The 26,966-nt window shown below is 45.2% G+C and overlaps 1 protein-coding gene across 2 annotated transcripts in view; it reads right to left on the bottom strand.

Moving 5' to 3' along the window:
• The window catches only part of Cnnm1 (cyclin and CBS domain divalent metal cation transport mediator 1), a 52,517-nt gene that overhangs the window by 12,590 nt on the left and 12,961 nt on the right, over positions 1 to 26,966 (bottom strand). The window contains exons 2-7 of one of the 2 annotated variants that reach the window (XM_051146601.1): positions 15,151 to 15,294; positions 11,757 to 11,897; positions 10,370 to 10,539; positions 8,218 to 8,317; positions 7,545 to 7,592; positions 5,313 to 5,375 (exon numbers count right to left, since the gene is read on the bottom strand). In XM_051146601.1, coding sequence (XP_051002558.1) covers positions 5,313 to 5,375; positions 7,545 to 7,592; positions 8,218 to 8,317; positions 10,370 to 10,539; positions 11,757 to 11,897; positions 15,151 to 15,294 — 666 coding nt within the window. The remainder of the gene's footprint in view (positions 1 to 5,312; positions 5,376 to 7,544; positions 7,593 to 8,217; positions 8,318 to 10,369; positions 10,540 to 11,756; positions 11,898 to 15,150; positions 15,295 to 26,966) is intronic. The other variant, XM_051146603.1, reaches the window with a different exon arrangement.

Here is a 26,966-nt window from a genome sequence, read left to right as displayed (position 1 = left end):
AAAAAGTGAAAGTATGCATAAAAGGAGACCACTGAGACCTGTTTCCATAAATTAATTTCTGATTGTATCTGAGGAAGCTCAGATTCCTTGCTGACCCCCACTTTCCTGACTGATTTCCTTCTGGGCCCCCCTCTTTTCTCTTGGCTTCTGGCGTCCTTGGCATCTTCAGTCTTGTAAGTGCCTGTCTTTAAGAAGATGCCAGTCTCTTGGTTCTCAGCCCTGCCTGCCAAAGCTTCTTAATGCCTCTCTGTCTCTGGAGATTCTGTCTTCTCTGAAGACCTCATCTGGGTACCCTAAGAAGCTCCCTCATGTTCACTGTTACTGTCCATCTCGAGTCCTTCAAAGAGTACTTTTTACAAGAATTAGTTAAACATTCATTAGGTCTGCTTAACCTAAATTCAGTGAGGGTAGAGACCCCACTTTTCCTGGTCATCTGTCTTGGCTAAATCTATAAGTATCTATTTGGGGTAGAAGTTGACTGAGAAAGCCAGAGCTCTGTTCTCTGGGGTAGTTATGGGAGTAGGAGGTAGTTTTGCAGAAAGGCAGCTTCAACGGCATGTGGTCAGGGTCTGGGAGACTGAACCTTGACTCAGTGGGTCTTGGCTTCCACTCAGTTTGGGCATAACTCAGGAGAGAAGATGTGAGCTCCGCCCGTGGCTTCAGTTGTACTTTCCACTTTTCCTGACCAAACAGGTTTCACGGCTCACAGCTTCTGCCTCGTCTCTTTATCTTAGGTCATGTTTCTATATAATATTTGGAAAGGATGACAGGGAAACAGGCCCTCTCTTATCTATTGGGCTTTTTCCATGTGCAGAAGCATCTGTCTGAATCACTTCCATTCCTTGGAGGGAACAGAGGCAACTATCCATCCTAGGCCCCCAAAAGCTCTCACCATACATGAGCATATGGAATAAGGTCACCCTGCTTTCACTCAGGGACCCACATGTCAAACACAGTTATGTATGTCACTGTTGTGTTGTAAAAGGAAACATGGTTAAAAATTTTTTTTTTAAAGTAAATACACCATTGGATATTTATTTATAAAATCCCAAAGACTTTTCAACACCAAAAGACACAATGTTCTTGTAAAAGGAATTTTTAAGAAAGAGAAGAAAAAAAACCCCTCATTTCGTGACAGAGACTCCCAGCTCATCTGAATGTTGTGTGCAAGATGGCTGTGTTAGTGTCCCAGAGCTTGCCACCCCTCCATAGGTAGGATGCTGATGACTCGGCATTTTGGTAATTGGGCACATACACTCTGAGGCTTCAGAGCAAAGGAAATGGAAATGGAAATGCTTTTAATAAAAAAGGAGAAGAAATCAGTAACAGACGAGTGTCCCAGCAGCATGGCAAACTAGTTCAAGTTGTCTAATTCCCCCTGGCATTTCCGAAGAGCACAGAGGCACAGCTTGGGGGATGGAGCAACGTGGAACTTCCTAAGTGGGGTGCGAGGAGGTCTGCGTGTGGCAGATCAAACAGAAGTACACAATACTGCTGACCATAGGGATACCAACAGGGGCTGGGCCAAGTGGCCAGCGTGCCTCTGGCCTGCTTTTGGTCTCATCCCATACTTTGTAGGTGGCTCTAGGGTGACGCGGTGGAAGGGAGCAATGTTGTCCTCTCAGCATCACTAAGTGCTCTGGAGGACTGTGGCTGACCTCCGTTCTGCAGCCGGTGTGTGGTCATCCTGCAAGAGTGTCTGTCCTGGCTTCCAGCTTGGAGTGACTGAGGTTTAGTGGAGAACATATTGAAGTAAAATTTGGAGTGAGTGCGAGGTGGAGGGAGGCATGGGAGAAGGTTTTACACAGTAACCGATGGATAGGATCTCCTTCAGTCTGTACTAACATACAGGAGCCTTGAAGATTGCGACATAGCTCTGGGGCCCTTGCTTCACACTTTTTTTTTTTTTTACCCAGGGATCCTTCACAATCCTATTCAGAGACCAAAACTCAGAACTCACAAGTGTAATGCCTGACTTCCCTTTGCAGCACGAAGAGTTGGGGAACAGAAGGGCTCTGTGCCTGCCCTGCATCTTTTGCATCATCAGAGAGGGATTGAGGGGGCAATGGCTTCCTTTGGTCATGGTTCCTACCACAGGCCATCTGTGTTCCCCAAAATTGGATGGGGGTAGGGTTTAATTACATAGGTTTATAAGAGTACAAATTAAGATTATTAAAATTCATCATTCTTGGTAGTTTTTCTAACATCAGACAACCAAATGCCAAGAGCCAGCCCTCTCTCCATCAAGCCCCACGTGAACTCGGCAAGTCAGCCCAAGTTACGATCCCAGATGAACTTGCTCACGTTTCAAGGAGTTTTAATGGTTCCCAAATGTTTACTACACAAGAGCCAACCCCAAGGAATATTTCCACTTGCCACATTGTACAAAGCTGTAAGATTATTTTTAGGGACTCCTTGTATATTCTGGGAGAAGATGCCATCATCTTTGGTCTCAATTGTGATGTCTCTTTCTCTGCGCTTTAGAAGATTTGGGAGGCTTGCCATGGGAAAGTCAATATTATCTCCATCAGGAGAAGAATGGAGGAATGAACTTGGTGAGAGGGAATGTTAACTGAAGAAGGGCCAATGAGAAGTTTCAACTTTAAACAAAAGCACCTGTAAAGTTAGCTAGCTGCACTGCTCTCTGGAGGTGATCCATGGACCACTAAGCTCTCCTTACTTCAGACTCAAAGAAATGCCCTGTGGAAGATGGTTTGCAATCACATGTTCAGTATTTTTGAAATATTTGGTACAAGGACTCTTGGACTCAGTCCAGTGTGAGCACCATATTCATTAGCACGGCTAATGCAAATACAAGGATGCCCTCTAGGGGGCGCAAAATGTCTGCATGTAGAGATGCAGTGACTGTCTCAGGCAAGAGAAAGCAGGATCTAGGGACCTGGATTCCTCGTCTCTCTTCCTACGTACACAAACAAGACTGAGCAAATGGATTAATTTCTGTGAGTCTGTCTCCCTATAACAATTCCTGCTCATCTCCCAAAGAGGCTGTGTGTGTGTGTGTGTGTGTGTGTGTGTGTGTGTGTGTGTGTGTGTATTGTGTGTGTGTGTTGGGTAAGATAGAACATTCTTCTTAATTTTTAAAATTTACTTTTATGTGTGTATTTTCCCTGCGTGTGTGTGTGTGTGTGTGTGTGTGTGTGTGTGTGTGTGTGTGTGTGTGTGTGTACATACATATATATATGCACAGTGTAGAATACCAAGTATCCCACTGAGGCCAGAAGAGGGCACTGGATCCCCAGCATCTGGAGTTACAGAGGACTGTGGGCTGCTATGTGGATACTGGGAACTCAACCTGGGTTCTCTGCAAGAACAGCAAGTGCTCTTAATTCTTGACCTTTCTTTCCTGTACCCTGATTCCTTTTTAAACTCATTAATTTCTAGGGCTTATCTTTTTCCCTATATAAGACAGGTAAAGGCTTAATATGTATATACATTTATATTTCTGGAGCAAAAATAAAGACTGGGGCCAGAAGGAACCCATGGTTTCTTGCTGGAAAACTCCCAGGCTTCTGAGACTTCTTTGCTAAAATGGGACAGAAACAGGAGTGGCTGGGCTAATACTGTAGTGCAGGGTCCTGAGAATGCCGCCCAGGTATCGTGGAGGCTGCCAGTTGTCCAAAGGTGGAGACCAGCAACAAGAATGGAGAAGGCAGCAGAAGGAGATGCTACTGGCTGCTTCTTGCTTTCTCTTGCTGCACCTATGACTGGTCCACCTTGCAGAGCTAAGCCAAGACCGGGAAAAGGACGGCCTTGTTCTCAACTTGTTTATTTCTGGTTCCCTTTTGGGTTGAATATCCACAGTCTTGGAGAGTGGGAAGAAGGTTGGAAGAACTCTCTGGGGGTACACATCAGCCAGGGTGGGAGAAGTCTCTGCCTCTGGCGGGGAGAAGGGCTACGAAGGTAGAGAGAGTCTATTTGTTTATTCTCTGGCATTGGGCTGCAGAAGTTTTTCATAGCATATATCGTGAACTACCACTATCTTTTTAGACTGGGAAATTGCAGCTAACTGGGTTGTCTGGCTAGTCGAGGGTTAATTAAAAAGAAAAATATGTGTCTGCTTTGATTTTTCTGGTTTGAAATCCTGTAAAAACATGCACCCTCTCCCTTTCTGCAGCACACTCACAGAGCACTCGGCATTCTCCAAGATCTGAAGGTCCATGATGTGGTCATTTCTAATTTTGCTGGCATGCGGGGTTAGACCACGTCGCTGGTATGGGTACCAGATTGGCATCTCACTCTGACTGTTCTAGCCATCGGGAAGGCATGAACTCTCACAAAGCAAGGGGAGCTTTATTTCTTAGTGGAAAATTACCATCCATGGAGAGAGAGAAAACTTTGGTGAAATTTGAGAAGGTGGTTAACTTGTCTTGAACAGATAAACATGGGAACCAGATGGTTTTTGATGGGAAAATGTGATTTGGGAGAGAAGTTAAAATAACTATGTTTGAAGTTATGACTATGAGGTTTGGGTTCTCGGGACACGGTCTTCCAATGGAGAAGGTCAACTGACCAGACACAATGGGGTTTTGGATCACTTAGGATATGGTGGGTGTGGCTAGGGAAACATAGATGAGCAAACCACAGGAAACTGGACTTTTTAACTGCAGGACGATTTATCTAACAAATTCCTGCTTTGGTCCTCACTCCATGGTATTAAGAGAGCAACTTCTAAAGATAGGAACAAGATAAGCAGCTATTTAACTATTAAGATTTACTGTGCTCAACTCAGCCATTGGGCTGTTGAGTACTCTAGCAGGCTTTACTTGATTTAAAAAGAAAACCATCAACTTTTATTTCATCAGCTTGCGTAGTTAAACCTAATGAAAAGCTGTTTGGGCATCTTTATATACAGTAGCCTTTGTATGACCAGAACCATAGGAAATGCAACTATCACTCAGTAGGTTACCAAGAGGAGGGAAATGGGTTAGTATCCAATTACATAGAAGCAAAGGTGGAAGAAAAAGAGGTGGGAGGGAGGTAGGACAGTGCTCCACCATTTTCTCCTGCTGTACTTTTTAATTCCTCCACTCGGCACAGTCAGATTATACGGAAGAACTCACACAATTTCTCACCTTAACCATTATTCCCACGAGTAGACACAGATCTATCCTGGCAGGAAAATCCCTCACAGACATGATGCACATGAATGGTAGCTGTGGGATGCACTGTGCTTTAGTTCTCAGCGTGCCTGCGGGTGGAGGCCAGTTCTCACGCAGGACAGGGATGGGGACCAAATGCCTCCTGCTAACCCGACCAACCTACAGAGCCCTGAGATATTCATGCATGTTTACCTGGGGAGCCTGCCAGAGAGTCCCCTCTGCTGAAGGCGAAGGTACGAGACACAGAGACAGGCACTAAAGAGTGGGGGGTGGGGGGTGGGACAAGGATATGTGAGTAGCAGAAGGGAGGATAGAGACAAAGGGCAAAATGGTGAGACGGTCTGTTCTCGGTTCTTTACAATTTCACATTTCTTGGCAAAAATAAACACAGGAATTGCATGTTTATGGAGCCAATCTCCTGAGAGACAAAGTAAGATGAACTCCACTAAAGGTCATCCGAAAGGAGATGCAGTTATCTCAGCGAGAATCACAGATGCCAGTGACTAGCACAGCCGGTGCCCTTGGAGGGGGCACAGAAGCAGCATTGTCCCTGAGGTGCCCACCTTAAGCCAGCAAATCTGCTAAAGCTCAGCATTGTCCCTAGCCCTCTGTTTTCCCAGTCCTCTCATGTAGCCTGCTCGACTATAGGAGAGCACTTGGGTAGGCATTCAGAGGCCTGGAAGGCAAGCACATGCTCTTGGAAGAGTCAGGTAATGTCTTCTTACATGAAATTGTTTCTTTCTTTATTTCTGTGTATGTGTATGGGTGGGTGTGACAAAGCATGTGAGTGAAGGCCAGTTATCCTCTTTTCCAATGAGGGCTCCAGGGACCAAACTCAGGTTTCAGACTCTGTCATCTCGCTGGCCCTCTTTTTAAAGATAGCTATACGAATTGGAGAGAGAGGAGGATGGCAAGACTTAAGAAGCTCGTTTTAAAGAGCTAAAATGGAGCCAGGATTTCTAGGTAGCATTTTAGAGTCCTAAAAACAGATTCCAGTGTGCTGTGTGGGTACCACCTTCTGAAAGTGAGGGGCTACTTGTTACCTGGTCCTGGAAACTGCCTGTCACCTACTCAGCTAGCTACTCTGAGGACTGATGATGCTTTTCTCAAGCTTGCTTGACAGTCATTGGCTGACATAAATACCCTATTATATCATATTTTTTCTTTCTTTTTAAAAAACAGATCTCCTTCAACTCAAATTCTACATCCCTGTGTGTGTAGAACAGATTCTTAGGATTTCATTTCAGCCCTCTGGTGGGCTAGGAAGTAAAATTACATGGTAAATTATTCTATCATTTTGATGTAGCAATTGAATTCTGGAACACGATGGATCTAAAATCTGTATTCTTTGTGCTGTGTGAACTAGTCATGGGTCCATCTAGGTTAAGTCATCAGCTGGCTGGGTGATTTGGAACAAATCATTTATTTACCTTTTATTATTAAAATTTGAATGAATGAACTCATTATCTATTTTTTGTGGGGCTGGGATCTGAACTCAGGCCTTGCCCATGCTAGACAACTGCTTGACCACTGTTCTATACACTCTGCTCTTTTATTTATTTTATTTTTTAATCATTCTGAAGTGACATCGACTTTGCTGTTCTCAGCATATGGAGCTTCAAAGCCCTCTGACAAATTCCAATATAAAGCACTATGTAAAATCCTTTTGATGATGAAAGGAAATGCCCCATTTGACACTGAAGTGGCCACTGCAGTGCAAAATTTAAACCAATGAATCTACAGGAAATCTAGAGAAAATTCTCTCTGGATCACACTTAGGTCACAAGAAAAGCCATGCCATCTACACACAAACACACCAGTTCTGTACAGAATCTAGCAAGAAGGTACAGCACAGAAGGGCAGATCAAGCCAGCTACCAGCCCTGTGCCAGCCCTTACCCCCAAGCAGCATGCATGTCCAGCTGGCAGCCACCTTGTCACCAACGGAGGAGAGGCTATGCAAGGCAAGAGCAGCAGCTAAGCAACAGACTGCACCGGCCTTGATTTACAACACTGAATGTCACAGTCACCTCCCTTCCCCCCACCCCCCAGGACAAACATCACAGACAAAAATCACAGCGCTATCACTGCCACCAGGGCACACAGATCAACTGCCAACATTTCCCAGCAGGTGGCAACTCATGGTGCCCCCGCCTTAGCACACACTCGACTCTCCTCTCCTGCCATTCATCACTCGTGCGTCAACAGAGAAGCCACAGCACACACTGCAGACACACAGGACTTAAGCCTCCATGCTCTGTGGGTACCTGGTGGGAGGCAGTTCCTGGCAGAGCATTACAAAGAAGCTGCCAGCTTTCGTGTTAACCCAGCCCATGTTCAAATAGCTTGTCCAGGTTCCCAAGGCGGGCTGAGGCAGGGCCGTGACAGGGGAGGGCGAGGGGGGGGGGGGTTGCGAGATACATACGGAAGACAGAGGATCCAGCCAGGCTTCCCACCTTCCGTGCGTCATTATCTAAGGACAGAAGGGTGCAGTGGGTTTCAGAAGTGATTCAGAAAACATAACTTCTCATGGGAAATCTCCACTTCCACTCCACCCCAGCACCAATTAACCCTGCAGAAATTAGGCAATCAAACAGGAGGGTACGGAAGAGGGGTGAAACGTGAAACGACTTGTCTTTTCACACTGAAAAATACATTCTCCATCTCCAATGCTTGCTACATGAGTATTTTTCCCCTCCCAACTTCTTTCTTTCTTTTTTTCTTTCTTTCCTTTTTCAAGACAGGGTTTCTCTGTGTAGCCTTGACTGACCTGGACTCACTTTGGAGACCAGGCTAGCCTCAAACTCACAGAGATCCTCCTGCCTCTGCCTCCCAAGTGCTGGGATTAAAGGCGTGCGCCACCACCACCCAGTCCAACTCTTTTCATTTGCTTATTTTTAAAGCTAAACAAAATCTGAATGAAAAGTTACTCTTATGCCCATTTTGCACAGAAGGAAGCCGGAGCCAAGGAAGCTAAGCAGCTTATTTTGAAGGTCTTTAGCAGGAGTCAGAAGAAGAGTCATCATGACTTGAGCCTAGATTTTTCCTGGTGATCCCATCCCTTCCCCGATAAACTCCTGGCTGGGGAGCTAGAATACCTGAGCTAGCGGTGGTCATGATGGCTGGAACGCCGTAGTAGGTAAAGGCTCCATTCTCAAAACGAAGGCCTTCCTTACCAACCTCCACTTCCACTTTCCCCTGGAGAGAGAAGGAGAGTAAGGAGGGTAGTGGGGCTGTGATGGGCACTTCTGGCTCTTGCATTCTCTCAGACCCTGAGGACTTTAGTGTGCATGAGCAGTGGACCCATATCATCACGGGACGGTGTTAATTCCACCCAGTCTACACTGTAGGAGCAGAACCTCCCACTTCGGAAGCCCTTTGCAGGGAATTCACTGCCTTATCATCACTCCTAAGGTAGCGCCTGGTCATGATTAACCAGGTTTTCCTGACACACAGTAACGGCCTTTCCAGAACACATGTCAGAGCCCTGTAAGCGGCCATTTCTGAGTCTGGCTGAGATAGAATCTAATCTTGCTGAATTCATCATTGTACAGTGATAGTTAGTATTCGTCAATGACAGTGTGACAGTGATAGCTAACGTGTGTGTAGTTACATCTATGCAGCTGATACTGTTATGTACAGCTTGTGGATTCTCACGGTCAGCCCTGCAGGGTTTCTCTGTGTAGCCCTGGCTGTTGTGGAACTCGCTCTGTAGATCAGGCTGGCCCTGAACTCTGAGATCTGCCTACCTCTGCCTCCTGAGGGTTGGGGCTGAAGGCCTGTGTCTCCATGCCTGGCATCTTTGAGTTTTTCAAACTAACATTTGCAAATGGGAGGATTATGAATTCTTGACAAAAATGTTGACAGTTGGTGAGGCTAGGTAATACATAGTTACATTTTTCTTCTTCCTACATTTTGCCTAATTTTCTATAATAAAATGTTTAAAATAAACACCACTGCCTGGCACATATAACACTTTTATGTCTAGGTAAAAGAGGCACTGATCCAGGCTCACAGAGGTTAACTATCTTAGCTAGGGTTTGTTAGCAAATAGAAAACATGGCATTTTAAAAGGCAAATCTTTCAAATTCTCAAGTCTACCTTCTTTCTAGCATGTTTTATTCCCTTCAGCTTTTTATTGGAAAACTTTTGTTAAGCATAAGATGAAGGATTGCACGTGTCCTTGCATTATATAAACAATGTAACAGGATCTGCCTCTAACACTGAAGAAAATGACCCCATTTCTGGGGGTGGAGGGGGGCAGAGAACAATCATTTTATTGTGGTTCCTTGGAGTGATATATATGAGACAAATCGCAGTGTCCAAAAGGACAGGCTGAAGTGGACTGCCACAGACAGGCTGAAGTGGACTGTCACAGACAGAGGCTAGTTCTAGCTCAATGCGATCTTGAGTAGGATCTTAAAGCCATCACTGTGTTTAGGGTCTATAAAACTCTGCTGGGAAGAGACATGGAGCCTTTGACGGAGCTCATGGTGGGGGCCGGGACAGGACACAGCTGTGCTCCCGTGGAACCATGCCTGACACTTCTGATTAATTAATTACTTTAAATTTTTTGAGACAGTCTTGCCAAGTAGCTCTGGCTGACCCCAACCTAGTATAGAGATCAGACTGTCCTAAAACTCAAGGCTACCCTCCTGCCTTTGCTGGGATTACAGGCCTGTGCTGCCATGCTGGGCTGTGCTGCACGCTTAAGACAAGCCTGTCCAGGTGCCCAGGGAAGGCAACTGTCTTTGTGTAAGTCCTGGGAGGGTGAAACCTTTAGATGTCTCAGCCTTCCTTCCCAGTCCCTCTGCAGAGTCTCAGGGAACCACAAAACATGAAGTGTGGCACAGAGAACGAATGTGTTCCGCATGCTCCTGGAGGCAGAGCAAGGACCAGTGTGGAAGCCAGAGATGCTAAGAGTCAGGAGAAGAGAGGGCTTAACAAGAATCATCTCCCTCTTAGGAGGCAGTGGGGGCGGGGGATACTCAAGCAGACGCCCGGAGATACCAGGACCCTTTCAGTTCATTAGCAGAAAGCCTTTACATACGTGTCACTGTCCCCAAACATGCTTGAGTGCTCAGATTAAAGACCATCAAAGAAACTACAGCTCCCAGGACACCACTCTTACATGCACATGGCTTTCCCATTGGCCGTGCTCTTCACTGACAGAGGAACAGCCAGGGTACTCTCTTTCACCCTGCGCGTGCCCTCCTCTGGCCTTAGAAGTTCCCTGACCTTCACACTCACCTGTAAAAGCAGCACAAAATAGTCCACAGGGCGGCTGCGCTGGTAGAGGTAGTGTTCTGGGGCTTTCTTGTTCCTCTCGTCAAACTTCAGCTCCTGGATCACGTTGGGATGTTTCAGAAGTCGGAGCAGGATCTTCTCCGAAAGGTACAGAGACTTAAAGGGTTCCACTTCTGGAAAGCAGCAGGGGGTTGGGGGTGGACACCAGGCACTTCAGCACCTCCTCCATTCCAGCAGCAATAGCTGGCAGGAGGGGAGTGCAGCAGCTCGGGTTTCAGCTAGTACGAGACCCTCAAGTAGGCTGGGGGTTCTGCAAATTCCTTGGATTGAGGGATTTTAATCCCCAGCGTGCATTCTGGGGCCTTCCCTATGCCTTCTGGGGGTGACTGTTGCTTCATTGACAACTCAGGAGAAACAGGTCGCCATCTGGGAAATGTCAGTTTTGTTACGACTTTTCTCCTTGATTTTATTTAGAGTTGGATGGACCTGGACAACTAAGTCATAGACACAACAAGGTCTTTAATTTTACAGTAGACTGACACACACAGAGAATCGAGTCTGGCTTATTGGGTAGCATTCACCTGCTGGATGAAATGAAATCCCAAGTTACTGGAGACAGGCAATTATTTAAATAATAAGTTGCCATTAATATGTCATTAATAGCATCATTTATGCTTAACTATTAATAGGTGTTATATACTGATACTTGCAGAATTATACTAAGCAGGTGTAGCTGCTTTGCTTTGGGAAGTTGATCCATGACTAAAAGAATTATTAAATTCACAACAAGATTGCATGTTGAAAACTCTACTGTAAGGAGGCTCTGCTTTATAGTTATTCACCTTTTCGTACCGGCAACAGTGCTAGCTGTTATATCATTATATCCTCAATAAATATATATTGTGTTAACTGAAAATGGAACTTAGTCATGGGCTGATCATTCTAGGCCAGCATATTGATTAGGGCTGATTGAAGCCAGAGAGTTTGAAGGCGAGCGCTATCCTCTTCACAATGAAGGAACTCAATTGCTGTTCTTTCTAAAGGCACCAGGATTCCCACCCCAGCTCTCTATTTATGAACTCAGGGTTCACAGGCTTCTATGACTCCTGCAAAGGACCAAAACACAGGCTTGTTGCTAGGAAGGAAGCTCTGGGGCGCCCCAACCCCAGTAGGATGGACGAGGTTGGCCTCAGGCCTCAGCTAGGAAGAGAGCAGAGGAAATGGCTCTCCACAGCAGAGCAGGGAGCCTAGAGCTACCATGTGACCCCACCTGGGGCAGCCTTCTTCCTCCAACAATGGCACACAGGAATCGAGATGGAGGACATTAAGATATGTGGTGCCTGGTGCCATGCTAGAGTGCTAAGGTGGGGATGGGTGTGACAGGTCCTACCTGTGGCCATGAAGCGATGGGTGGCAAGTAGAAGCTGTGGCGAGATCTTCACTCTGATCTCGGAGTCTGAAAGCTTGAACAGAGAGAAGTCATGCCGCCTCCTCTCCCGGTGTGGGACCCTCTGCTTTTTCCGGTTGTCAGCTATAGGGTCACACGGGGAAAAAGACACCCAGGATCACTGTTGGCCTTTGGATGTTTACATAGATTCTTTGGGACCACACATGTTCTGCAGAGCCAACTATAGGAGGCATGACCAACTCTCTCCCAGTAGGAGACAGCAGGCAGCAGATGGTTCAGTGTTGTGCTTGGGTGGTAGATGAAAAGGGGAAGATGGGGGGGGGGTTCCAAGACCAGGGTTCTAGGGCTGGGCCCCTTACCTGACAGCTGTGCCAACTTTCTGTGCATCTGCTGTAGGATATTTGATCACATTGTGAACCCTGAGATTGTGAACTGGAAAAACCTGTTTCTTGTTGTGGTGTGGCTTGGCCCTAGCACATACCTTTAGCACAGGAGCTTTCTGTTTACTCTAAACAAGTAGTGGTGTGGCTTAGCTCTGGCACACACCATTAATCCAAGAGCTTTCTATAAACAAGAGCCAAGTAAAGTCATCCATAGGTCAAGAGGCAGAGTAAGCAACTAGTCTACAGAGTGAACATAAGCAAACACAGGAAGGATGGACATTGAGTTGAAGGGCATTTAAGTCTGTGTGGAGAAGAGGCTTTTCATTGGCTGAATAGGAAGGTCAGCTGAGTGCTTTCTCTGCCTTTTACTCCAATATCTGGCTCCTGAGTCTTTATTAGTAAGATTTAACTGTTTTTAGGATTCTGTTTTTAAAACAACAGACATCATAGTTTTTTACTGTTTTCATCCATACAAGAGAACTATTATATTTAATAGCTTTTCTACCTATGCGGTTATTGTGAGACTCCAATAGGCAACTATACATGACAGTGTTTCTACAGAGTCATACACACATGAGCTGCTGGTTTTCTTGGCATTAAGGGGTTTGTTTCTCCCTCTGTCTTCTTCCAGGCCATAGAGCTGGGCTCACTAGTCTCTTTCCTCTGAGCTGAAACCATGCTGTGAGTGGTACCTAAGGTGTGTCACTTTCTTACCACTCATAATTTTTCTTCCCCCTAGACCCTCTGGAGAAAGAATCATGGGAAAAACAAGGGAAAAGAAAGGAAAAGGAGGAAGAATGCACATATAATTTCCAGATTTTTCAGATGAGGACCAAGGTAGAGCCTGGAACCTCAGAGCTTTCACAGTGGGCATGTGTTAATTCACTGAGGGACTGACATGCTCTAATTTACTTTTTTCTTGCTTTTTTTTTTTTTTTTAAAGAAAAGCCTACACATGTCCATACATGCATAGCTACATGTTTATGTACATATATACATCATATGTGTATACATATTCATATATTTTTTTCAAATAGAGGAAGTGTTTATTTTGACTATTTTTCTTTTGCTTTCCCTGAGTGTTGAAAAAAAGACTGAAAGTGATAACCTCCTCACTTGCACTAAGGGGAGGAGGAAGAGATGTGCTTCTGTTCTTCTCAAGTAGAAAACAACAGGGCTGCAGGGGGCTTGTAAGGTCAAGTGGACCAGATACACTAGAAACCAAAGGGACGTGTCCCCACAGCAGGAAACCAGACCCCAGAATCTAGCTTCCTTGTCCCCCAGCTCTTCTTTTGGAGCTTGCTTCTTCCAGACCTTTTCTCCCAGCTACCCAGCTCCTGTGGGCCTGCCTCCGACTCTGGACCTTTGAAGGAACCTGGCTCCTGCTTCAACACTACATTTGCTCTGTTTGAGAAGGTTGGAAGATTCCAACCCGGGTGTCCAGAGTGTGTAAGGAGTCACAGTCACATAAGAAGATAGAGTATTTTAGGCTCTTCCACCTTTCATGGCTCTTAGGGATCCATGCGGGAACCCCGACCCTCTCCTCTAGAAAGAGGCTCATCCAGAAAATGAGCATCAAGTAGAGATTTAGGACCCATTTTTTTTCTGCTCTCACTAGCGAGTGGCTTTCTGATTTATATGACATTCTTGTTTATGTGTCTGTCATCATGTCCTTAAATTTTCCTAGTAGAGACAGTCCTATAATCTCTCCCCTTATTACTTTGATTATAATCACAGGCATTTGAAGTATTAGGGCTGTTTAAATCAATACCCTAGGGAGAGACTACTCACTTAGCCTTCCACCAGCTACTAACACTTTAGTGTAGTCTTCACCAATTTACATTTAGAGATACCTGGGAATTCTAGATCAAGGGTAGTGGGTAGAGAAGGGGGCCTGAAATGGGAGCGACCCCTTTCTGAGCTCCACCTTGTTTGAAAATGCTGAGTACAGCACTATCAGGTCCCTGAAAGGAGGTGCTGTGACACTCAGCTTGTTTTCCGTGAGGGCTGGCTCACGTTTTAGATTTGATCTCTTCTTGGCCCAAAGGTATCACTGCCATATGGTATCAAAGCTGTTTGCTGTGAGGAAGCAGAGTCTGGAAGATGGCTCTGGCCACCCGGGGCTGCTCATCTCTAATGACTTATCCCTGGGAAGGGAAGGGGATGGCTATCCTAGGAGATGAAACTCTGAGGAGGAAACATTCCCTGGCCAGAGACTCCCATGGATTTAGATAACATTCCAACTCCACAGACAAAGCAAGCCCTTGTACTGCTGGCATGCAAAGTGTTGATAAGGCTGATGAGCCGAAAGCTGTCACTCTCTGCGAAGAGGAGTCCATATTGTTCCTGAGGTGTGTGTGTGTGGGGGGGGGGTGCGGTGGAGGGGGAAAGAAAGAGCCCAGAGGCAGAGGCAGCAGCAGAAACAGGAGACACACAGGGACCTGATACAGAGAGCTGGAAAGAGACTGGGAAACTTGGGAGGGCTGCTGAAAGGCACGAGGGACAAGAACAGTATCCAACAACGGGCATTTAAGGTTTTGGCTTGGGCAACGGGCAAGGTCGTGACAGCGCTCACTGATCACTGGTGGCTGGGTGTGAGAATAGCTGAGCCCTGCCCCTAGGTAGACAAAGCCAACATGGGCACAATACAGATGTAAGAACAAGAGCAGAGAGCCCCCTCGGCCTCCTCTCGGGCACACTGTATTTTCCTTCGTCATCTGGTTCCATTTGACAGCCAGGTTATCTTTTCCCAGTTCTGACTGTGTTCTCGAAAGTTCCCTCCTGATAACACGTCTCCAGCATGTCCCCAATGACTCAGGATGATTTGACCAGGGTATCTTGCCGTGCTAGGACTGGGTGGAGGTGAATGACGCACACCAGTGGACGGAACTTGCGTTGACTCCCTTTTACGTTACTTATCCATCTGCTGCATTTCCTGGGAGTCTCACAGGAAAGCAAGGGGACCCTGAGAATAGGCAAGGACACACACTTACTGTAGAGGTCGGTCTCATCTAGGATCTCTGACTTGATGATCTCCTCTATGATGTCCTCCAGTGTGACGATGCCCATCACCTCATAGAAAGGGTCTCCTTCGCCCTCATTATTCACTCTCTGGACAATGGCCAGGTGAGATTTCCCTGGAGAACAAACGAAGCTGCGGTTAAGCATCTGGATCATTTCCAGAGACTTCTGCTTGTGAAAAAGCAACACAACATTTCCGTTTGACCAAAATCAGGACTGAACTCACCCCGGGGCTGTCTGAAAATAGGGAATTTGTGTGCATGCTCTTGCCAATGGAAGCCTGATAAAAAAAGAAATATCGTGTGTGTTGTTCAGTGATAGGGGCGGGTTCTCAGACCCTACCCATTAGGCAGTTTCACTGTGTGACTATCACAGAGTACATGTGCGCCGGCTAGTTTTCTGTCAACCTGACACAAGTTAGAGTCATCAGAGAGGAGGGAGCCTTAATTGAGAAAATGCCTTTGAATGATAGGACTTTGGGCAAGGCTGCAGGGCACTTTTTAAAATTAGAGATTGCTGGGGGGGAGGGCCCAGTCCATTGTGGGGGTTGGTGTCCCTGGGCGGGTGGTTGGGGGTTCTATAAGAAAGCAGGTTGAGCAAGCCATGGGAAGCTAGCCAGTAAGCAGCACCCCTCCATGACCTCTGCATCAGCTCCTGCCTCCAGATTCTTGTCCTGTTTGAGTTCCTGCCTGGCTTCCCATAATGGAGTATGATATAGAAGCCAAGTAAGCCTTTTCCTCCCCAACTCGGTCATGATGTTTCATCATAGCAATAGGAACCCTAACTAAGACAGCAGTTATGTAAACTAAGATGGTGATGACCTCACTAGGTGACAATTTTATTGTTGGTCATAACATTACCATGTGGCACTTGATTATACTTTATAACTTTAGTTTGCATATAGGTTGGGCACACACTATAGAGTTCAATGTGACACTTGAAAACATTCACATAATATATAATGGTCAGATCAAGGTAATTTAATTGGCATGTTTTTCATCTCAACCTTCATCATGTCTTTGACTCAGGTCTGTGGGTACTAGCTGTTCTGAAAAAAAAAAAAAAGGAGTATTTACACTATGCTTAAGTAGTAGTCAGTCTAAGCTTTGGCTGTCTTATTAATTATCTAAGAAATTGTTGAAAATCATATTCCGTACTTTAACAGGGATAGCTAGGTGGTCTTAGTGGGTGGTTCTATTCTTTAAGTAACAGGGGGCTATATCTGAAGTGGCAGTTCCTGGGGTAGAAAATACAAGACATGCGTGAGCCGTCTTGCCAAGTATGGTGCTCTACTGTGGTCTGAGCCATTAGAAGCAATGTCTTCTATCTACCACCCTACCCCACCTGCTAACCAAACCCTCTCCATCCTCCCTCACTCCCACCCACTTCTCCTTGCTTCTGAGAACCTTTCATATCCCCATTTCTTTTTAGGGAAGCAATCTAACATATCCACAACCAGTTTTTTTTTCCCCCAAGAGAGGGTTTCTCTGTGTAGCCTTGGCTGTCCTAGACTTGCTTTGTGGACCAGGCTAGCCTTGAACTCACAGTGATCCGCTTGCCTCTGCCTCTGCCTCTGCCTCCCGAATGGTGGGATTAAAGGCATGGGCTACCACACCGGTCCCCAGTTACATTTTTTTTTTTGAACTTTCACACATTAACGAGCATACATTAGCTGAAGGAGGCTGAATAACCTAATTGAAAGAGCAAGCCAATAGAAGTCAGCCTCCCTGCTTTAGCCACACCAGTTACTGCCTTTGGACAAACTTTTGAGCCTCCACTGAGTTTTTGTCTCTCACATGGAATCAGGGACTAGTAAAGTGTGGTGATTCAAAAACAAGGCTGCTGGCTCCCTGGAACTGCCTCCATGGGAGGGTGTGGCTAATATGTCCCACCCCTGAAGTTGGGAGGGCTTGTGACTACTCAAACCAATAATACTTAGGAGGTGTTACTTCTGAGGTTGGGTGATAAAAGACAACACCTCCTGCTGTAGAAACGCTATGAGTCTATTGATTACCCTGAGGCCACCATGGTTCAAGAAGCCACTTTGTGAATGGGTGCTACGGTATCAGTTGACACAGCTTTTTTTTTTTTCTTCCCTAGTAAAGTAGAGAAATGTCATCCTATTGTACCTTTCTTAGGGCCTGGTTCATAGAAGCCATTAGCATAATAAAATGGGGATTGTTTTCTCTCTCTGGTTCGGGGGGTGGCTTGTTTGCAATAATATAACTAGAATCACCAGGGCCCATGAACTGGCCATGCAGCTGGTGGGTATGTAAGACGGTTTTGTAAACTGTAAAGCACCACAGGCAGATGTGGTGGTCACCTTAATTACCTGTCAGCTTGGTTGGACTGAGAGAGATCTAGGAGGTTATTGAAGCATACTTCTGGGTGTTTCTGTGAAGGCATTTCCAGGAAGGCTTGACTGAAGGAAGGAAGATCCACTCTGGGTGCCTGTGGCACCTCAACATGCCTCAGCCCAGATGTCATATAAGGGGAAAAGGAGAAAGCTTGTATCCACAGCTATTCTCTGGCTGCTTCATGTCTGCCATGATGTGAGCTGCTCCTCACGGGGACAGGATGAAACCAGAAGCCAAACAAATCCTCCTTTAAGGTGTTTATATCAGGAACTTGTCACAGAGACGAACCGTTCCGACTATTATGGCCAATATTTTGTTTTTTATTGCCTAACGGCTTAATAACCACTAATGTTTATGGAATTCCTACTATATGCCAGGCCCTAGTTGGAACCCTTGGCACACATCAAGTTATTTAATCCTCTAAGGAGCCCTGGGGGTGAAGAGCAGCATTATATTCCTCTTACAAAGCAAAGAACCGAGGCCCAAGATGGGTTAGGGAGAAGCCTAAAAGTGCCAGGGCTGGACAGCAGCTCAGCAGCTGGATTCAGCTCCTTTCTTTCCCTTCTCCCCTTTCTCCTGATAGAATTGAAGCTAGGGGAACCTCCTATCCTCCCCAAAACATTTTATTTTGAGACAGGATCTCACAAGGTTACGTAGCTGGCCTTGAACTTGTGATGTTACTGCCTTCTGAGAAGCTGGGGTTATAGGCCTTTGCCATCAGGCCTGGCTGGAGTTTCTTTCTAACAGCCCTCCTTCAGGTCAATCTGTTTCATTTTATAATATAGACATATTTCCTGGTCCTGTTTCTAAAATGCAAACCTGAGTGGTTATTCTTTCTTGGCTGTGAGACATTTAAGACATTTATAAGGAAAAATAACTGACTCAGATGAGTTAGTCTTGGGGAAAATAAGCCCCACACCAGGCTTTGTTTGTTTATTGTTAAAGGTATCATTCATGAATAAAGAGGGGCAGTCAGTGTTCCAGAAGCATAATTAGCTAGCATTTAATTTCCCTATTGCTGTGATAGAACACCTGACAAAAAACAAAGGAGAAAGGGTTTATTTCAGCTCACAGTTTGAGGTTCCAGCCCACCAAGGTGAAGATCACAGCAGCAGAACCTGGAGGAACACTGTATCCTTGGTCAAGAAGCAACGAAAGATGACTTCCTGTATTTGGTTTGCTCTCCCCTTTATACAGTTCAGGATCCCAGCCTGGGGAATGGTGCCACCCATAGGCGGTCTTCCCACTCCCATTGACCCAACCAAGATAAACCTCACTGGTAACCCTAGAGGCCCACCTCCCAGGCAATTCCAGATTTCACCAGGTTGGCAATTGGGATTAACCATCACAGCTATCAAAATTTAAAGACACAGCTATTCCTTTGGGTTTTAAATGGAAATGAAATTTGAAAGATGGTATTTTTTTTTTACCACCTATGAATGGTCTCTAAAATTTCCCCACCTTCTACCTAAACTTCGACCTATGCCTACACTTCTAGCCATGTCATAGCCAGGGTCAAGAACTTTCGACAAGGTTTAGAATCACCTGAAATGCAAGCACAAGCCTCTGGATATGTCTGTGGAAGATTACCTAGAGAGGCTCTTAGCGATGGGGAGACCCACCCCAACCACTGACTAAAAACAGTGAGGGGAGCTGAGCACCAGCATCTGGCACTTTCTGTTTCCCAACCGAGGAGCCAATGAGGAACACTAAGTTCCTGTGGCCATGACTTCCTTCCATGGTGGACACACACACACACACACACACACTCTGGAACTGTGGGCCTAAGGAAACCCTTTCCTTTTCTAAGTTGCTCTTGTCACAGCAACAGGACAAGAAACAAATACAAGCAACACAGGAACTAACACTAAGCTTACAGAACCAAGCCCACATTCAATTTGGTAAAATCAAGACTGCACATTGTGGCTCTTCCTGGTATTTGTACCTCCTCCCTGCATGCCACCAGCGGTCTATCCTCTGGGCATTCCAGATAAACTCCACTTGCTAAGTTTCTAATAGCTCCCAGTGTGGCCTTCCCGACTCCATCTCTGGTGGCCCTTCAGGTTACAGTTTCAGGAAAAGCCCTCCCAGACAGAGCTGTTAGCATCAGAACCAATCTCCTGCTGCCTTGGGCTCTCAAGCCTTGGGTGCCATTGCACCTTTCTGCTTCTTGTAACTAGTGACTCATGTACCCTACATTAGTGGGACTTTCTCAGAGGGTGAGCGTCCTCAGGACAAAGGATCACATCTTTAAACAGGTCCTTTCACCCACCCAACAGCTGATAAGTATTTGATGAACTGAACTTGGCTGGAAACCAAGTGAAAATACATACCTGATTTTGATGTTACCAAGACATTTTAATTTTTGATAGAATACTACAGGATTAGATTAATATTCCAACCCTCCCACAGTGCACTAGAAAGTTATCCTATGAAACAATTGTATCCTACCCAATTGGACTAAAGCATTTTGTAGCTTAAATTAGTTATTCTAAAATTTTTTTCCAGCAGATTTTTTTCTTAAACTTATGGCACCTGTTCTCACTTTCCTGCTAACATGTGCTAGCAGATGACAAATGACTAACATCATGGAAAATCTAGGCAAAGCGATTTCTTAAAATTGTTTGCTATAATTGAATGCCTTTTGTGCTGTGGCACACAGAACGCATGCAACACTGCAACACTTTCCACAGTTAGTGTGGTTTACTTCATATGCTAGAATCAAATAAACAAATAGAATTAACTGTTTAAAAAAAATAACTTCTACATATGGACACCCAAAGTTGTACCCTGACCACTGTGCACATGTCACAGTACTCATACACAGGAAGATATGTATGCCCACTCCAACAAAGATATATTTAAAAAAAAATGTCCTATACCTTATTAGGTCAATTTGAGGATCACAAAGGAATTTTAAGGTTTACTTATATGCTAATCAAGATACTGAGATGCAGTACTGATATAAGCCATTTACAGACATTTTACAGCCAGCCTTTGAGATACCCTACGAGGTCGTGGATATGATCATAATATGTATGTGTATGTGAAAAGTCCATCATTTAGTACAATTAATATACACTAATAAAAGGTAAGAATTTCCCTTCACAGCCATAGAAATTGACAAACAAATAAAGGAAACAGCTTTGTTTAATGGACAGACTGGGATAGGAAATAGGGGGTGGCAGTCATAAAACTCCCTTTTGAGCTAATACAACAGGGAGACAGTCAGCTGTTTCCATGGTAAGCACACCTCAGGTCCTTCCTTCCCTTACAAAAGTTGGCCTTTCAGAGTCCTATCCCAGCATCCCTCTTGCCCTTCGCCCCAGGAGGGGGTGTTGTAAGTGGTCTCATGTGAGGCCACCGAAACATATCGGTCCCATGTCTCTAGAACATATGAAGAAACGCTACAGCTCAGGAAAAGACAACTCAGTTACAGAAGTTGATGAATGACTTGAACATCAGGTGCTTCTCTGAGGAAGATATGAAATCCATCAATAAGCATGTGAAAAGATGCTGAACACACATCATTGTCATTAGAGAAATTCAAATCAAATGGAAATGGAGATCACAATGTATCTGCTCGAATGGATGTAAGAAAAATCACAAGCGTTGCAGAAGATATGGAAAACAAGGATCCTCTATCACTGTTGTGGCGCTCTGGAAGCTCTTCAAAATATTAAACATAAATGATCACATGGTCCAGCAATCCTACTGCTACACAGATGAAAATGTATGGTTAGCATTATTAACAATAGCCTAAAAGTATTGACAACTCATATTTCCAAACAAATAAGATGTGGCAAGCCTCTATAATGGAGTATTGTTTGGCCGCAAAAAGGAATAAAGTAATTCTATAAGACAGATGAGCTTTGAAGACATAATAGATCTAAGAAGCCAGGCATACATGGCCACCTGCTATATGATTCCATTCATGAGAAATTTCCAAGATAAGCCAATCTTCAGAGGAAGAAAATAGACTAGTGGCTGCCAGAAATGATGGAACGAAGAAAATGGGTTGCTGCTGAGCTCAGAATTTCTTTTTGGGATGAGGGATTATTCTGGAATCAGATGGCAGCGATGCTTACATAGTTCTGTATACTAAAAACGCAAATTATACATGTGAAAGAGGGGATTGTATGACATGTGAATTATGTCTCCATGCAAACTTCTTTTGAATAAAGCCAGCTGAATAAAAAGCTCAAACAACTCACGGTTGAAAGAACAGGAAGTTAGTAAGGTCTAAAAGCTACAAACCACATGAAGGTGGGAGGCAGAAGCGGCCTTATAAGGGGGAAATGCATTGAAATTAAAGAGCAATAGTGGTTTGGAGCTGGGAAACTGTGCCTGTGAGTGTGGTTGGCAGTATTTTTGTCATTTTGTGCTCTAGGGTGTGGTGACGAAAGTGGACATAAGTGAGGCCATAGAAGACTGGAGGCAGGAGAAGACACCACTTACGCTCTTCTTGGAGGAGACAATCGTGAACAGGAACGTGGTCTTAATCACAGGTGGAAGGGGAGCATCTGAAAGCAAAGGGTGGCAAAGCGGAGCCTTAGGAGGGTCGTTTCTGTTATCAGAGGTTTGATTGGCTTTCAGGGATGACTTAAAAGTGCCTAAAACTCACAGATGGGGGCAAGCTTGGAGTAGCAGGGCTCTGATATGCCCCCTTTTATCCTCGGCAAACGCTGGTCTCCAGCCTGCATTGCTTCTGCTGCAGTGGGTCGCTGCTATGTTTGGAAGAGTGGCTTACACTGGCCTCCTTACCTCTTTTGTGTCCCCATGGGATCCCATGAATTTGGACTGGGACGTGCTGAGCCACCTCTATATTGACTAGGGACTGTCAGATGTCTTCATATCACAAGCCCAGTCCTTTCAGTTTGTCCCTAACTCTGTAGAAAAGTAGGGTATCCGTCAGAGGATTTAAGTTAATGATGATTACAATGATACAGAACTTCCCAGTTTGTCCAGAGGCTTTCTAGATAGTACAGAAGATCCTTGGGATGGGTGAGGCGTTACTGAGAACTACATGGATTCCCCAAGGAGTGAGTGAGAAATGATTTTTATAGGCCCCAGCTTGGCTTTGGAACCCACTGGAACATATGGTGTCCCATGTATATTCTTTAACAAGTTAACTCTCCTTTCAACTTTCATTAAATAGTCCCCTCTCACATGGTGGCCATATTCCTAGGGCAGGCAGTGTTCTTTTAGAATCACGACTGCTAACAACACAACATGTGCACAAAAGCAAAACCATGCCGAGCTACAGCTGTGGGGGAGCAGGCTGATCTGCTCTGCACACCCTTGCCATGTTCAAAGTGATGGGGCCTGGCACAATTACCCCTTCAGTTTCTAAAAATAGGCAATGTAACAATCTTTAAGTCAGCTAAGTCTGTGGGCTTACGGTACATCAGAGGCAGGAGGTAATTCTTCATGCAGAGAGCTCTTCACTGCTAGTTACTGCATCTGAGGCATTTTTTTTTTTACATGTCCCTTGAGCATACAACTGTGACATGGATGGACAACCTCTAGGCTGAAAGGTAAAGAAGCAGTGGGTTTTATGCTAATACATATTCCCCTCCCCCATTGTGTGTACATGTATGTGCATGTGTGTGTATGGTATGTGCGTGTGAGTGCGCCCGCACAAGCTCACACATGCATATGGAGCTCAGAGGCCAACACTGAGTGTCTTCTTCTATTCTTGTCCGCCTTATTCTTTTTAGACAAGGCCTCTCACTGAACTTCTCATCAATTTAATAAGACTAGCTGGCCAGCCACCCTCAGGTGTCCTCTTGTCTCTGCCACAGCTGCACGCAGCTTCATGTTTGGGTGATGGAGATCCAAATTCAAGCCCTAGTGCTTGTGTGGCAGGAATGTTACTGACTGAGCCATCTCCCCAGCCCTGCCAATCTAATCTAATCTAATCTCTAACCTCCTCCTCTTCTTTTCCTTCTCTCCTCCCCCTCCCCCTGTTTTTGTAAGACAGGATCTCACTATGTAGCCTGGCACTCACTCTGTAGATTGGTCTCAAACTCATCGTGATCTGCCTGCCTCTCCAATGGACTTTCTTAAAACAAAGTCTACATTTGTCTCTGAATTGTAAAACATATATTTTACTCTGGGTTCACTGGTATCCTACTTCTAAACTGGTAGCCATACATTCATTCTCGGGGCTCTGGTTTGAACCTGGTTATTTTAATACAGGCTAAAACACCAATATAGAGGAAGAATTTGTGTCACCATGGTTATTGTCTGACAGCTGTGAAGAAGCTGAGATGCCTAGCAAACCCTACACCCTTTCGGTGCATCCTGTGTAAGATGCTGTCTTCACAGGAAGAGAAGAACGTTCTGAATTTACGCAGAATGGCTATAGCCATAAGCTAAGTACGGCATCCTCTCACAAAGCATAGGGTAGTTACTTCTGGTGAATGTTGAAGCTGCATTTAGGAAGGCATCTTCTGTGGCCTTTGTACCAATCACCTCTGAGACAGACTTGAAGTGTTATACTAATAGGCTTTTCACATGTCTGAGGCTAATTAAATGCCCCCTCTACTATAAGTCAGCTAGTCTTTTTTTGTTGCCCCAGAACTCAAGGTGTGCTCCTAATGCGGGGAGAATTGGTAATTCTCTGAATACTTTCTACCATCACCTGGCATCAACATCCAAAGTAACAGGGCAGATCCCTTCAAGGGTTAACTACATATTAAGACAGACCCGCTTAAAGACTGGTTATCAGCTGGGGGGGGGGGGATTTGCATATTCCCCACCCCTGCATAACATGGTTGGCTGTTACAACTTGGGGTATACATTTAGTGAGCAGAAACAAAGGATGAAGCTAAGTGTTGGATGATGCACAAGACAGCTTCCACAACACCCACAAAGACTTATCCTGCCCCAGAATTTAATACAGCCTAGGCTGGAAGCCCTGCTTTAAAGAGACTGAAATTTGGGTAGTTAAAGAAATGTTACATTACACATTTTCTCAGAAAATTGGGAATAGTGCTACCTCAAGACCTAGCTATACCACCCCTGGGCATATACCTGAAAGATGCTCCACCATACAACAAGGACATTTGCTCAACTATGTTCACAGCAGCCTTATTCATAATAGTCAGAATCTGGAAATAACCTAGATGTCCCTTAACCAAAGAATGGAGAAAGAACATTGGTCCATTTACACAATGGAACACTATTCAGCTATCAAAAACAAGGAAATCTTGAAATTTGCAGACAAATGGATAGAACTAGAGACAATCGTCTTGAGTGAGGTAACCCAGGCTCAGAAAGACATGCATGGTATATATTCACTTATAAGTGGATATTACCCTAACATAGATATCCTCTGAGAGACTTCACTCAGCAGGGGATCAGGACAGATGCTGGGATTCACTGCTGGACTTGGGTGGAAAGGTGAGAGTGGTATGGAAAAATGGGGGGATGGAAGGACCCAGAGAGTTTAGGAGTCTCACAAGGAGACCGTCAGGGCGGGCAGATCTGGACCCAGGGTGGCCTGCACAAACTGTTGCACTAACCAAGGACAACGCATGCAGTAAACCTAGATGCCCTGTTCAAATCTAGCCAATGGACAGCTTATTCTCTGTGGTTGTTGGAGGATGGGGACTGCCTCTGACACAAACTGTGGTGCCCATTGCCCCTCGGATTTAATCACTTCCCCTTGGTGGGAAGGCCCAGCAGCACACAGAGGAAGGGGAAGCAGGCTATGGGATGAGACCTGATAGGCTGTGGTCTTTTGGTAGGGGAGGAGGTCCCTTCTGTCAGAGGTCTAGGGGAGGGGAATAGGGCAGAAAAGGGAGGGAGGGTGGGAGTGGGAAGATACAAAGTGAGGGGATAACATTCTGGATGTAATCTGAATAAATTATAATAAAAAACCATTACATGTTTGTATTGGAAGAAGTTGACATATCCTTCAACGGCTTGAACAATATAGGGTCCTGGGCTATAGATGGTTTAGACGTGTCCCCCAGAGAGCTTTCACGGACCTTGTTAGCATACGTTCTCAGCCATGAGAAAACAGCCAATAATTGATTTGATTCCTTATTGTTTCAAAAATGGCCGTTGCACTTTGGTAAGGTGATTGTTTCCAGCACCGAAAACAGAAGCTAGGAGAGCATATTGCTTGGTAACTGAGAACAAAGGAAAGCAGAGATCATCTTCCTGCCTCTGAAGTGCTCTTGGCCTTCACTCTGTAAGACACAGAGGCTTTATGCGCTTTCTGGCATCCCTGAAACATCTTTCATTCATTCACTCTGTGACTTGCTACCATCGTGAAAGTTCCTTCACGTAACAGCATGAACAGTTATCTTGGTACTTTTCTGGGACCCCACTTCTGATGCAGAATCAGGATCTTGGGGGTGAAATGGGAGTCCAGATAATCTAAAAGAAGAACTCTACAGAAGATGATGAACTAGGGTTTGAGGACTGGTGTTGGTGACACTTGCTGTTTCATGTGTGGTCCTTAGCTTAGGAGACTGGCAGCCTCCAGAAACCTGGCTTCCTCAGCTCAGGCTCCACCCTAGTCCTGGAGTGAGAATCTGCATGTCACTAAGACCCCTAGGTGGTTCTTACTTGCATTTGAGTATGAGAGAAACTGGCCCAGATTAACCCTAAGCCTAACTCCAGACACTTGATTGACAGGTCCCACATGCCTCCCCGCACAGCACATAATGGAGATATTTAAAAAATGCTGACTTCATGGTCACAGTGAGCAAAACCACGTTTCTGCTTTGAAATAATATTTTTTTCAAATTTGCAACTAAGAGGGAGTGTCATTGCTATTTTTATTATTTTTCTTTCAAGGCTTCAGTTTTTTCTATCTCTGAATTAAAGGTTGGGGAGGCATGGCAGCGCACAACTATAAATCCCAGCATGTAACTGGCTGAGGTAGGGAGACTCAGAGTTCAAGGTCAATCTGGACAATGCAGTGAAGCATAGTCTCAAAAACCTAAAAATAAGTACAGTTTAAAAGTTAAAAATCGGGATCACATTTCTTTTTCTAAAGTAGTGTTATAAGTGTAAATAATCTCAGGCTACAAGAGCAGTTTGATTTTACAGGGTGGCTCCATTTGGTTGTATGTATTTAAGAATGTTTTTGAAGCTGGGTGGTGGTGGCGCATGCCTTTAAAACCAGCACTCAGGAGGCAGAAGCAGGTGGATCACTGTGAGTTCGAGGCCAGCCTGGTCTACAAAGTGAGTCCGGGACAGCCAAGGCTACACAGAGAGACTCTGTCTCAGAAAAAAAAAATGTTTTGATAGATTGACTGGGGGAGGGAGGAGCATGGACATGTATGTACCATGGTACACTTACTGTGCAGCAGTCACAGGACAGCTCTCAGGAGTTGGCTCTCATTCTCCACCATGTGGCTCCTAGGGATCTACTCGGGTGGAGGACCTCAGGCCATCAGGTTTGGTGGCAA

This window comes from Acomys russatus, chromosome 5 (genome assembly GCF_903995435.1).
Source record: "Acomys russatus chromosome 5, mAcoRus1.1, whole genome shotgun sequence".
Taxonomy (NCBI): Eukaryota; Metazoa; Chordata; class Mammalia; order Rodentia; family Muridae; genus Acomys; species Acomys russatus.
Note: the sequence above shows the minus strand (reverse complement) of the source record. Positions and strands in the feature narration are given on the sequence as shown.